General features: G+C 42.4%; 1 protein-coding gene across 2 annotated transcripts in view; it reads right to left on the minus strand.

The window, feature by feature from the left end:
- CNOT10 (CCR4-NOT transcription complex subunit 10) overlaps positions 1-14,182 on the minus strand; it is a 63,086-nt gene extending 48,904 nt beyond the window's left edge. For both annotated transcript variants that reach the window (XM_082848890.1, XM_082848889.1), the window contains exons 1-3: positions 14,051-14,182; positions 3,131-3,225; positions 2,067-2,228 (exon numbers count right to left, since the gene is read on the minus strand). In XM_082848890.1, the coding sequence (XP_082705016.1) occupies positions 2,067-2,228; positions 3,131-3,225; positions 14,051-14,072 (279 nt within the window). In that variant the 5' untranslated portion in view covers positions 14,073-14,182. The remainder of the gene's footprint in view (positions 1-2,066; positions 2,229-3,130; positions 3,226-14,050) is intronic.
- Positions 14,183-14,506: the final 324 nt, after the last annotated feature.

Consider the following 14,506-nt stretch of genomic DNA (forward strand, 5'->3'; position numbering starts at 1 on the left):
ACTGGCAGGTGGATTCTTAACCACTGTGCCACCAGGGAAGTCCCCAGGAGCCTCTTATTCTAAAAAAAGTTTTCAGGATGAACTTGTACTCAAAGCCCAAATTAATGTTCCCTGCAAGAAACTGTCTATGGGGTTGTAGGGCACAAGTACTAGACATCAGCAAACATCATCTTTCCTCTGATTCTGGAGCTCCAGATAAATCATGGTTAATAAGACTAGAGCAATGATGTAATGTGATGACATACACATTTACAAAGACTGAGGCAGTTATGAGAACAGGCTCAAGAGTCAGAGAGTCTGGTTCAAATCCTGCTTCTCCCCTTCCTAGCTGTAAAAATTAAAATTAGTAGGCCCTCTAAACCTCAATTTAAAATTGAGATAGGGGACTTCCCTGCTGGTCCAGTAGTTAAGAATCAGCCTTCCAGCGCAAGGGAAACGGGTTCGATCCCTGGTCGGGGAACTAAGATCCCACATGCCGAGGGGCAACTAAGACTTCACGCTGCAACTACTGAGGCCGCGCGCTCTGGAGCCTGTGCACCACAACTAGAGAGCCCATGTGCTGAAAGTAGAAAGCCTGTGTGCCGCAAGGAAAGATCCCGCATACTGCAACGAAGATCCTGCATGCCACAACTAAGACCCAGTGCAGCCCAATAAATAAATAAAATATAAAAAAAATTAAAAATTGAGATAACAAATACCTACCACAAGGGTTGAATGTGAGGATTATATGAGATTTGACATAAAAAACACTTAATATGAAATATGGAATCAAGTAATAACCATTTAATAAATGTTGGCTATTATTCTCCTTTTCATTGACGAATTTTAATAGGGTTGAATAATTACTTTACTCCTATAAAGTCATGAAAAGCCTGAAGGGATCTCTTATTTCTAACCATGTCACATTTTAGGTGATGCTTCCACAGTATGGTGGTACTCATGAATCCAGGACGGGGGCTCAAAAAGGTCTCAAGACCTTGTACAGCATGAAGCAGTAACTAAAAACACAAACAGAACTGGGTTCATGTAGCTCTTATTACTTAAAAGCTTTGTGTCTTTTGACAATTTATCCAAGCCATCTGTACCTCAGCTTTCCCATCTGTAAAATGAGAAAAAATATAGTAGCTACTTCACAGGACTACTGGGAAGAATAAGTGAGATGTCCTATATGAGGTTCTTAGTTACGTAAGGTCTTGTTACACAGTAAGCACTAAAGGTCTGCTATTAGCCCTCTTGAATATCAAAGGTCTACCCTTGTGACTGTTATGCCTAATGACCATGGCAAGTCCCAAACCATATATAAATCAGAATATCTTCTATTTGATCAGTTAATCATCTCCTAATCCAAAATGCTAAAAGTTTGACATTATTATTAATAATCAGATCTTTGCAGTTATAAATAAGATAAAATCTCGGCAGCTACTCTTCTCATATGTTTCTATTTTAATTCTTTCTCAAAACTCCAAAGCTCATTCAAATTTTGTGTATTAGCTTATTCTGTTCAAGTTCAAAACCCCATAGAAAGACTTCCCTGGTGGTGCAGTGGTTAAGAGTCTGCCTGCCAATGCAGGGGACATGGGTTCGAGCCCTGGTCCGGGAAGATCCCACATGCCACGGAGCAACTAAGCCCGTGCACCACAACTACTGAGCCTGCGTTCTAGAGCCCGCAAACCACAACTACTGAGCCCGTGTGCCACAACTACTGAAGGCTGAGCGCCTAGAGCCTGTGCTCTGCAACAAGAGAAGCCACGACAATGAGAAGAAGCCTGCACACTGCAACGAAGAGTAGCTCCCGCTCGCTGCAACTAGAGAAAGCCTGTGCGCAGCAACGAAGACCCAATGCAGCCAAAAAAAAAAACCAATACAAAATAAAATCACACAACATACCTTTCATTTCCTGGAATAAGAATTTTATACAAATAAAATTAATACCAACAAATGTTTTATATTAGAAATTATGCTATTAATATCAGACAGGAAGTGAAATTAATTTTACTTAACTAACTTTATTTCACAATCTAGAGAGCACCACAATATTTTTATAATGAAATTCATTTATGTATCACCTGATTCTTCAGCTGGTTAAGTGTCTGTCTTAAACTATCTGTTGTTGTCTGGTTACTTTTGAAAAACTCAGCTACTGCTGTGTTCAAAATTATTTTATAATCGTCTTTGTTTATATCTTGTAGGCAGGCAAGATGTTGCAGACAGACATCATAATTTCCAGCCTAAAACAAAAACAAACAAACAAAATTACATACCAACTTTAAGAACTATACATTCATTTCCAAATATATTTCAGTGATCTTTATTTAAAAATTCTTACAAAGACAGATATAATTCCCCTAAATATACTAATTAAAGTCACTAGTTGAAGTAAGAGTCATGCCAATTAAGAAACTGTGATATGTCAATTATATCTCAATAAAACTGAAAAAAAAATGTGGATATTTATTTCCAAAGAATGAAACTCTAACAGTGATACATGTGCATTATATCTACAAGACACACACACATATATGGGTATGTAATATACCTATATATAGTATATATTATAATCAGATATAATATATATTAGTACATATTGCTAGCAAGGTATAATAGCCAAGGCTAGCCAAGAAAAGTAATATGATTAATTACTCCAAATTTTAATTTCTAGTATACTTGGAATACCCAAGTATCAAGTTCTTCCACTTACATGTATGTAACTTGATAATCAAATAATGTTTTCTTTCATATCGTTTAATGTCAGAAAAGTTAAAATTCTGACAATAAACTTTTGGGGTTCCACTTTAAAGTACAGTCAAGGAAGAGAACTGAAGAGAGTAGTAAAATGAAAAGACTGACTCACATATTACAAATCTAAATTTAAGAGACTTAAAAACAACATTGACAGTTAAAATATGTTTATGGAAACACAAAAATTTGGGAATGGCTCAAATTACTCTCATTCCTTTCACCATATTTAAAACCTAAAATTAAAAAAAAAATTTAAACCTAAACCTACTCTATAAACTTAAACTCTTGAATTAGTACAGAACAAAAATTATAAATTAAAAAATTCACTGTGAAAATATTCATGCTTGACAGTTACTAAAAATGGAACAGATTAAGAGAAACCACTTCTTACTGTGAAAGCCTGGAAAGCACTGGTGGACAACTCCTTCTCTTGATCAGTAATCCCAGAGGACTGACCTGTCCCTTCATGTTTCTCTGCTCCCTGATCTGCAAACACACAAGTTTTATAGTTCTTTAGAAACAACAGTAATGCAGTGAATGTATCCCTAGTTTTCTTCTTAATTGTCTTCTTCCTAATGAAGTTGCCAAAGTTAGACCTCTCTCAACCACAATGGCTATTAGTGTCATAAGTGAGGAAGAAGCCATTCCTTCAAAAACTTAAGAAATGTTTCCTTTTGCTGTGGAAATTCTTATGTAAGGATTACAGTTCTGTCTGTCAGGTCATTCAGGCTGAGAATATTGTGTTCTCTTAAAAATATTAGATCTGTCCCCCAGCCATATACCAAAAATCCCACATATTCAAGAAAATATGCCAGGCCCTGCAGACACAAGGAGATTATAAATACATATACAATGCCTTCAAAAAGTTTATAATCCAGTTGGAACACAGCAACATTTAACAATGAGAAAACTACATTGATAAGAACTCATAGGTAATTTCCAGGCAAAGAAATCCAAAAGCCAAGATTAATACATTTAAAAAGCCTCGTTGGGACTTCCCTGGTGGTCCAGTGGTTAAGAAACCACCTTCCAATGCAGGGGACGTGGGTTCAATCCCTGGTTCGGGAACTAAGATCTCACATGCCGCAGGGCAACTAAGCCTGCGTGCCACAACTAGAGAGCCCGTACGCTGCAACTACTGAACCCACGTGCTCTGGAGCCCGTGTGCCACAACTAGAGAAGCCTGCGTGCCACAACTAGAGAGAAGTCCATGCGCCCAACAAAGAGCCCGGTGTACCACAATGAAAAGATCCTGTGTGCTACAACTAAGACCTGACACAGCCAAAAAAAAATTTTTTTTAAAAAGCTTCCTTAACAGAACTGTCCATGTACATTCTAATATTCACAATTTCTACCCAATTTACTTTTAAAAATTAGATTTTTTTAATTTAAAAAATAAACATAAAAATCTCAGCTGAACCAAGTCTTAAACTACTCAAGGACAACACCTGTTGGGTCTGAGCGTAAACTGGTTAAGACCTCCTGGTAAGGAATTGCCAATACCTGTCTATGTACACAGCCTTGACCAAACAATCCCACTTCTAGGTATTCACTCTTCAAATACACAAAGATGCTCACTGCAGCACTATTTATAAAAGTGAATGTCTAGAAATAACACAACTAGAGATATCCTTAAATATCCCTCAGTTAAGAAATTGCTAACTATATATTCCAATTAAAAACAAATTGCTAACTGAAGCATGGTATAGGAATACAATGGCACACTAAACTGTTAAAGAAGTTGAGTCTACATGTGTTGACATGGAAAAATATCTTCAACATCTTAAAGGAACAGATTGCAAACAGTTTTTTTAAAAAAATTAATTAATTTTTGTCTGCATTGGGTCTTCGTTGCTGCAGGCAGGCTTTCTCTAGTTGTGGGAAGCGGGGGCTACTCTTCATTGTGGTGTGCGGGCTTCTCATTGCAGTGGCTTCTCTTGTTGTGGGGCATGGGCTCTAGGAGTGTGGGCTCAGTAGTTGTGGCTAGTGGGCTCAGTAGCTGTGGTGCACGGGCTTAGTTGCTCCGTGGCATGTGGGATCTTCCCGGACCAGGGATCGAACCCGTGTCCCCTGCATTGGCAGGTGGATTCCTTCCTTCCTTATTTATTTTTGGCTGAGTTGGGTCTTTGTTGCTGCGCACGGGCTTTCTCTAGTTGTGGCGAGTGCGGGCTACTCTTCGTTGAGGTGTGCAGGCTTCTCATTGCAGTAGCTTCTCTTGCTGTGGAGCACAGGCTCTAGGCATGAGGGCTTCCGTAGTTGGGGCTCATGGACTCTAGAGTGCAGCTCAGTAGTTGTGGCGCACGGGCTTATTTGCTCCGCGGCATGTGGGATCTTCCTAGACCAGGGCTCGAAGCCGTGTCCCCTGCATTGGCAGGTGGACTCTTAACCACTGCGCCACCAGGGAAGCCCGGCAGATGGATTCTTAACCACTGCGCCACCAGGGAAGTCCTGCAAACAGTATTATACAACTGAACTTCATATTTTGTAAAGATATATACATAGATATGTACTTCTGAATATGTACAGAATAAACTTTGGAAGGATATACATCAAACTCAGTGATTACCTTCAGGGAGTGGGATGGAAGAGTGAGAGATTTTACTTCCCTTCCTATTCCTCTCAATTGTGAAACTGAGCAGGACCCTGTCTGTGGGGCCCTCCTGGATACAAAAACCCTTCCGAACACCCCTCCCACCCCGTTTTCTTCTTTGTAGAAAAAAGCTTCAGGCTCCTAGACCTTTCCTGAGTACCAAAGGGCAGATTCAAACAGTAATTAGAGAAGGGAGGGAATGCAGAAACAAAGGTGGAGCAGTCAAGAAACAATAGTGCAGAGTACTGGTTCCTCCTCAAGGAATATATATAACACATCTCTTTGAGTTCTTCTGCAGGAAATAAGGCCCCCACACAGGTGGAGGATAGTAACTTCAGGCTGAGCATAAGATTCCTGGACACCACCCTGTTACCTCACTACCAACCAATCAGAAGAAAGCCACACACCCTGCAGCCCTCACCCCAAATTTTGCCTATTAAAAACTTTTTTCCAAAAACCATCAGGGAGTTTGGGTTTTTTAAATACAAGCCACCCAATCTCCTTGTTTGGCCTTGCAGTAAACCTTTCCCTGCTCCAAACTCTGACATTTCGGTTTGTTTGGCCTCACTGTGCTTCAGGCACATAAACTTGCATTTGACAACACTTGTTTAAATTTTTATAATTTACATGGGTTACTTTTTTTTTTAAGTTTTATTTTTAAATGCCTGCCTAAAACTAATACAAGGTTTTAGAATTCAGATAAGGGGTTACCTCCAGGAGTCTAGTGACTGCAAGATGCATGGGGTGGAGAGTGGGGGGTGCTTCTGGGTGTGTGAGAATTCATTAAACTGTATGTACACTTATGATGTGAGTACTTTTTGATAACTGCCTAGAAACCTGTTTTCCAGGATCATTTCAACGAATGAGTCCTCAGTAGAGCTGACTTTTGGAAGCCCTGGCCTGGCACATATAAGCAGTAAGCAAAGACCCCCGATTTCCCTCTGTCAAGATGACATCATGGTATAATGAAAACACACGTCTTGGAATCAGTCATATCTTCAGTCTGGTCTCCCCTTGACCATCTAACTCTCTTAACTAGATATTAGCTTCCTTCCCCCTTTCCTTTTGACAGAACAACTAAGGATTCCTTCCCCCTTTCCTTTTGACAGAACAACTAAGGATTCCATTGTGGTTTTTTGTTTGTTTTTTTATAAAATACTTATTTCTGCACTTTAAACATACAAATAAACAATGAAATTAGATTTAGTGTGAACAGCTCCATAGATCACAGCAAAACCCCTATTATTACAATACTCTTGAGAATCACCACTTACACTTAAAAACAAAATATAACCTGTGCTTAAGTGAACTTATCTAAGACTTAGATCTGCCCTACAAAAAAAGGTATTCTGGTATTTGGGGCTTTTTGGGGTGTTTTTGTTTTTTTAGAGGTAAATTTTATTCACAGTGTTTTTTAAAAAATATTTATTTTATTTATTTATTTTTATTTTTGCCTGTGTTGGGTCTCAGTTGCAGCATGCGAGATATTTATTGTGGTATGTGGGATCTTTCACTGCAGCATGTGAGCTCCTCTCTAGTTGTGGTGTGCGGGTTTTCTTTTCTCTAGTTGTGGTGCACGGCCTCTAGGGTGCATGAGCTCTGTAGTTGTGGCGCGCGGGCTCCAGAGCACGAGTGCTCTGTAGTTTGAGGCACACGGGCTCTCTAGTTGAGGTGTGCAGGCTCAGTAGTTATGGCGCATGGGCTTAGTTGCCCCACGGCATGTGGGATCTTAGTTCCCTGACCAGGGATCAAACCTGTGTCCCTTGCATTGCAGGATGGATTCTTTACCACTGGACCACCAGCAAAGTCCCTGGCATTGGGGTTTATTAGAAGTGTTACCTCTGATAATTAAAGTTAGATAAATTAGTATTGCATTTCCACTTTTGCATACAAATAAATAAGAATTGATTCGTAACAGGGAGGACAAAAACTAATAGTTTAACAGTTTAAACCAGTGAGAGAGCTCACTGGTTTAAGAGGACCCTGTCAAACAGCTTTTTCTTTAGAAAGCCAGTAACAGTGAGTTACTGTTAACTCAACTGTTTACACAATACACCTGCTTTGCAAAACTTTCAGGTGCACAATAACAGTAAGGACCATTTTCTTTAAAATGTGTAAAAATGGGGACACAGGATTTCAGGACCCCAGAAAGCCAGGTATGAGTTTAGATTGAGACAGAACCCCAACTCTAGGTATATTCACCATAAAATTTTAACAATGAACGTAAATACTTTGAAATTTTTTAGGAAACCTAAAGTGTTTAAAAACTTTATCTCCCCTCATAAAGAAGTACACTAAATTTAAACCAAATGCCCAAAATTCTTAGTTTGCCATCAAGTTATCTCCATAGCTTCTTCTAAAATATAGCCTCTCTAAATTAGATGACATTCTTTAATGGGACTTCTTGGCCCAACTGTCATTTATAAATTGTGATTATAAATACAAGGCAGAGGGAAACACCCAACAATTCACCAAGGCACTGAAGAGTTTAAGCTTCTACTTCCCACCAGAAGCAGATTGGCTTATGTGGCCACTGCTATCATTATTCTCTAGGAACTGTAAAAGTCTCCTAAAATCTTCCAAATAAGGAAAGAAGCCAACTTTAATAAGCTAGACTCTAAGGATGACAAGAGTCTCTGAAATAGACATTTTAGAGAACTGAGCTCAGTAAACAGCCTTTTACATGTTAACCAGCTATTATTTTACCTACATTCTTTTACTTCAAGATAAAACTAGGGGAAAAAAACCCCACTCCAATAGGATTACTATTCCTATTTTCCTTATCTTTCTGCACTTTTCAAGTTTTCTGCAAGGAACAGGTATTATTTTGACAATCAGTCTTTAAAACATTCAATTTCTTGGTAACTACTGACTTCTTACCAGAAAGAGGCTGCACGTAATTCCACAACGTGTCTTTATTTGTCCCAAAATAGTCTCTATTGCCAATTGAAAGAGTATATGACCGTTCATCCATAAGCCTGACCTTCCTTCTACTCTGGCCTAATGAACAGGGCTGACCATCTAGGCGAACAGAGCTCTTCGGCGCACAGACTTTGATGCTTTTTAAGCCAACGGGCTTCATTTCTAACCAATTAGGTTTAAACTAAGTAGAAAAGAAACACACTGCTTTTCCAAAACTGGAAAAAGTCAGTTAACGGAAAGCCCAGACACATTCCAACACAGAATGTTAACAATTCAAATCTGATTGGAGGGGCTTCCCTGGTGGCGTAGTGGTTGAGAGTCCGCCTGCCGATATAGGGCACACGGGTTCGTGCCCCGGTCCGGGAAGATCCCACATACCGTGGAGCTGCTAGGCCCGTGAGCCATGGCCGCTGAGCCTGCGCGTCTGGAGCCTGTGCTCCGTAACGGGAGAGGCCACAACAGTGAGAGGCCCGCGTACAGCAAAAAAAAAAAAAAGAAAAAAAAGAAAAAAATCTGATTGGAGGGGCTTCCCTGGTGGCACAGTGGTTAAGAATCCGCCTACCAATGTGGGGAACATGGTTTTGAGCCCTGGTCTGGGAAGATCTCACGTGCCGGGGAGCAACTAGGCCCGTGCGTCACAACTACTGAGCCTGCGCTCTAGAGCCTGTGAGCCACGACTACTGAGCCTGTGAGTCACGACTACTGAGCCCGTGAGCCATGACTATTGAGCCCGTGAGCCACGACTACTGAGCCTGTGAGCCGCAACTACTGAAGCTCACGCGCCTACAGCCCGTGCTCCACAACAAGAGAAGCCACCGCAATGAGAAGCCCACACACCACAATGAAGAGTAGCCCCCTCTCGCTGCAACTAGAGAAAGCAACGCACAGCAAGGAAGACCCAACACAGCCAAAAATAAATAAATAAAACAAATAAATTTATTTAAAAAAAATCTGATCGGAGGATCTTCCACACAAGCTACACTTTTCAAAATACAGCTCCAATGATGTTCAAGAAAAGAAAAATTTCCCCAAAGTAAAAGAAATGCAGGCCTAAGGAAATCTACTGCTACTCTCGCAAAATAGTGTTGATGCCTTTGTGAAGGAAAAGTTTAAATGAGGATGCCATTTCAAAGAAAAAGAATTCAGGTTTACTAAAGCCACCATCCAGCTAATGTTCACACACCTCACGTGTGGTTTTCTATCACATGACCAAGTACACCTGCCTTAGCAAAGCCCTACATACAATGGCTGATTTCTCCACAGCTCAGAGGACTAACATGTGACCAGCAATGCTATAGACTTGAGCACCCTGTCCAGCAGTGCAGAAACAAAGAACAGAATACCAAGCTTCAAGAATATCAGCACACTTTGGGAAAGACAGGCAAAGCAGAACGCTACCAGTGCTGATGACTGTTTTTATTTTCATAAATACTAGTTTAAAAAAATAGTAGTTTTTATGCATGGAGAAGAGATTTACTCTAGTTTTCAAATATTAACAGTTATTAATTTACAAGTTCAGAATGACTAGATTTTCCTCAAACTTTTACATTTAACGTCGACATCTTACTCTGTTTGGAGTTTTCATTTTAAAGGGCCGTGATGAATGTTTGATTTCACTTACACCTTCAAACAAAATTATAACTACCTTAAATAATTTAATATATTCCATTTTAACTACAACCTTAAAACATTTTTTTTTTTTTTTGCGGTACGCTGGCTGCTCACTGTTGTGGCCTCTCCCGTTGCGGAGCACAGGCTCCGGACGCGCAGGCTCAGTGGCCATGGCTCATGGGCCCAGCCGCTCCGCGGCATGCGGGATCTTCCCGGACCGGGGCACGAACCCGTGTCCCCTGCATCGGCAGGCGGACTCTCAACCACTGCGCCACCAGGGAAGCCCCTTCCTACCATTTTTACAGTCATCCTGGCTCAAAATTTCAAAGCCATCTTCAAGTACTCTTCTCCCGATTTCATATTACTCATCTGGTCCTGTCTTTCCCATATTCATAATGTCATCAACCTTTTCCTATTAAGCCTACTACTGCCATCCTCATAGTCCAAATTCTCAGATAAATTCAAATCTAGGATTTTGCATCCTAACTCCAGCCACTTTCTCCTTTCAAATAACTATCAAAAGTAAAGTCAAATAAATCACCCTGAAATATTGCTGGTGTTTCACACCGCTTTTATGTTACATAGGGACATGAACCTTAGGACTTTCAGCTGCCCCTTCAATGTTTATCTTGGAGTCATAAAGGGAGGATGGGATCAGGGTGGATGGGAACCCCCTCCCTTCATGATTTGGTTGAAATACAAATCAGGGTGTGAGAACTGCTGGCTGATCGATCACTAAGAAGCCACGTAACCTAGAAGCACAGGTAAATTAATTCTCCAGGAGGTGAGCCTTGACCAGCTGGAAACAGGAAATGGGAGAAAGCTGGACAAATAAATCATCCCTTCTTTCTCTCTCATATGGACTATTCTGAAGTGTAATTTCTCCTCGAAAGCCTTACAGAAAAGTCCCATATGCAAATGACCTGCTACATCTCTTCACAGGTCACGATGGAACAGTAGCTAGGGCTGTAATGTAGTTCATCTTCCTTTGCCTTCCTTCCTTCTCTCCCTCACCTTCACTATCCTGGGCTTGCACCTTCCAAAAAGTGAACACCTTAATCGGGTTCTGCTTCCCAGAGGGTGTGGGCTAAAACATACACCTCACCTCAGCTGATCCTCACAAGCTGTAACCTGGGGAGGTAAATAAATTAGAAAGCTATTAGGAATAAATTAGAAGATTATTAGGACCCCCATTTTACAAATGAAGAAACTGAGGCTTAACTCAGAACCTTTCCCAAGGAGCAAGGACATTGTTCAAATGTCACCTCTAAGAGAGCCCTTCCTTCTCTAACCAATCCACTCAAAGTAGGGTCCCTGCTCTCAGTTATCCTCTATCCTTTTACTCATTTTTTCTTTTCTTCACAATATTTATCACAGCTTGAAATCCGAATTATTTCTTACTTTGTTTACATGTTTATCTGCCTTTCTTACTACATTACAAGCTCCTCATGGACAGAGACTTTGCAGTGTCTGGCAGAGCAGGCTATTGGTGAATATTTAATGAATAAATTAATATCACAACATTAGCTGGTCTCAGCTAGTTTCTGAGCTTCCAGTCTTGTTTATTTAAATCCATCCTTGGACTTCCCTGGTGGTCCAATGGTTAAGACTCCACGCTTCCACTGCAGGGGGCACAGGTTTGATCCCTGATCGGGGAACTAAGATCTAAAGGTCGAGAGGTGAGGCCAAAAACAACAACAAAAAAATCCATTCTCTACCACAGTCAGTGTGATCAGGTCACTTACCTCCTTAAATCCTTTCATGGGCCTCTTTCTTACCTAATGAAGAACAATCTCCATGAAAAGGGTCTTGGGCTCAGGAGCTCAGAGTTGAAGCAGCATATAAACTAGATTTTGAATGAGAAGCATGTTCACCAGATAGAGAAGAGAAAGGAGGGCATTACCGCTCAGAAACTCAAAAGAACATGATACTTTCTAAGAATCATTTCTGGTGTGAAGAGCTAGATGTGATGATATAGAAGTATCAGATGGAAAAAGATTGTGAAGAGCCTCACAAATGACATTAAGGAGTGAGGATCTGATGCACAAAAAATGGCACAGTCTTAGAAAGTTTATAGGCAAGGAATGGTATGATCTAAATAGTGTTTTAGAAATAAAGTGAAAACGCAGCAGTGAGAATGGACTGGATAGGAAGAGACAAAACCATTCAGAAGGATGCTCAATGTGAAACAGACCACATCAAGAGATAAAGGCCAGATGTATACGTATAGCTGATTCACTTTGCTGTACAGCAGAAACTAACACAACATTGTAAAGTAACTATACTCCAATTTTTTTTAAAAAAAGAGAGAGATAAAGGCCAGAACAACAGCACTTGAAATGGGGATGGAGAGGAGGAGCGGAGAGATTCATGGGGCCACACTAAACACTCATCTACTTAATACAAATTCAACCTTATTATCTAGGTAGGAAGTTTCCTACACTGTGGCCTATAAGCTTAAACCAATCAAAGAAAGGCCCCAAATCACTCTGGACCTTATTCTTCTACTACATATATTACATAGCTCTTCCCAAATGGGAGTGCCACTATAATAGGGCTGACTCTAACAGACTGAATAGCAGGTCTTCAAAAGCAGGGAGTGTGTCATATCCATTTCTTTAATATCCAAGGCAGTGCCTGGCACTCAATTTTTATGAACGAATGAATGAATAAGTAGAAGAATGCTTTATGACTGAAACAGGACTTGAAAACAACATAGGTTTTAGGCCTAAAAAGGTCATTCCAGGCAAGTGCAATGGTATGGGTGAATAGAAATGGTAAACCTGGGGGAGAGACAATGTCCTAAACTAAGATGGAATATGTTGGTCCTCTTGGTCCAGCCTTGCATAGGCCATGCTTATTCCCTGCCTGGAACTTTCTCCCACCCACCCCTCCTCATTCCGTATGGCTCACCCCTTCATTTCGTTGGGGTGTCTACTCAAATATCACCTCACCAGAGGCTTTCCCTGACCAGCCTACCTAAAATTCTCTAGCGCCCTCTAAAGGTTTAGCCTCACTCTCTAAACCTTTTCTCTTGTTTTTCTGCTTAGTAGATTACTGAAGAGATGCTCTGACAATTTCATTCATCTGTACCTATATTAGCCTTGGCTCACTTTAATTTCAAATCAAGTTCGTCAGTTATTGAGATCAGGACCTAATAAAAAAATTACAGCACATTGAGATTTTTTCCTTTTCTGTTTTTTTGCGGTACGCGGGCCTCTCACTGTTGTGGTCTCTCCCGTTGCGGAGCACAGGCTCCGGACGCGCAGGCTCAGCGGCCAAGGCTCACGGGCCCAGCCGCTCCGCGGCACGTGGGATCTTCCCGGACCGGGGTACGAACCCGTGCCCCCTGCAGCGGCAGGCGCACTCTCAACCACTGAGCCACCAGGGAAGCCCTCTTTTCCTTTTTTAAAAAAATTAATTTTACTGTAAAAAGTCTAACTGTTGACCACTTCTAAGTCCTGTCATTTAAGTTCCTTCCAACAAAACCTGGATGGATGCCACAGAGAACATTATTTTCTTACAGGAAATATACGCCAGACCGTCCCAGAGTAGGCAGGAAAGAATTTTATATTCCTCAATGGAGAAGATTCTAGGAATGGAGCAGTAATCCATAAAGAAAATCGTCGAGATTAAACTTAAGGGGAAAAGAGGTTCTAAACGCAAGATATTATAGAGAGCACAGCTCGAAGTGAGACACGATAATGTTATGCCTATTTCAATAAGTTGTTTTTACAAAGCTAATTACACAAGACGTCGCTGACCATAGGCAGGCTGATGTGGCGGAAACCACCCAGATGAGTCCTAGCCCGAGCCGGGGGCATCAAGGTAGCCGCATCTCCGGTGTGAACTTTCCTTGCTCTGCCTTCCTCAGTGGGAATTCGAAAAGTCTGTGAAGCGGCCACCTAGATTTAAGCTTTTTAAATCTGAGATATTCCGGAGAGCCGGGCAAAGGCGGCCAGAAGCGGCTTCATACTGCACTTGGTAAGAAACTATCGGACCTTGGGCCCAAAGACTCACAGTAGCGACGGCCAAGGGAGGGGATGGGGGAGAGAAATGCACGCCCCAATTAGAGTCGCCCCGGAGTCCCCATCCTTCGTCCCCACCCGGGGCCCCGCCACCGCAGCATAGGGTCTGCCCGCCCCCGCGGGTCCCGCCGCCCCAGCGCGCAAGGCGCGGGCGCCTCACCTGCAGGCTTGTCTGCGGCCATCTTCCCGCCTCGGCTCGGGTCCTTCCCCGCAGGTGGCGTGGCCTCCACTCCAGCTGCCCGGCTTACCGCTATCCTGGACCTCGGAGGACGACCCCGCGCCCACTCCGGCTCCGGGCCCCTGGGTTCCGGCCTGGGGAGTGGGCAGACGGCGGGCTGAGGAAGTGACGAAGACTAGTTTGCGTCGTCTAGCAACAGCAGCAGCGTCTCCGCCCCGGGCGGTGCCACTACCTCCAGCCAAGCACGGTTTCCGCCCCGCCGCGTCCCCTGACACACTACTTCCGGGGGCCGCGGCCGGCGTGGGAACTGCGGCTGGCCCCGCCCCACGCTGGCGTCCCCGGCGGCCCGCCCCCTGCGGCGTGAGCGCGCGCGCCCGGCCGGACGTTCGCTCACCCGCGCGTCTGCGCGTGTGTTGGGTGTGCCGGGTGGGAGCTGCG

The sequence above is a fragment of the Leucopleurus acutus genome (genome assembly GCF_964270905.1).
Source record: "Leucopleurus acutus genome assembly, chromosome: 10".
NCBI classification, from domain to species: domain Eukaryota; kingdom Metazoa; phylum Chordata; class Mammalia; order Artiodactyla; family Delphinidae; genus Leucopleurus; species Leucopleurus acutus.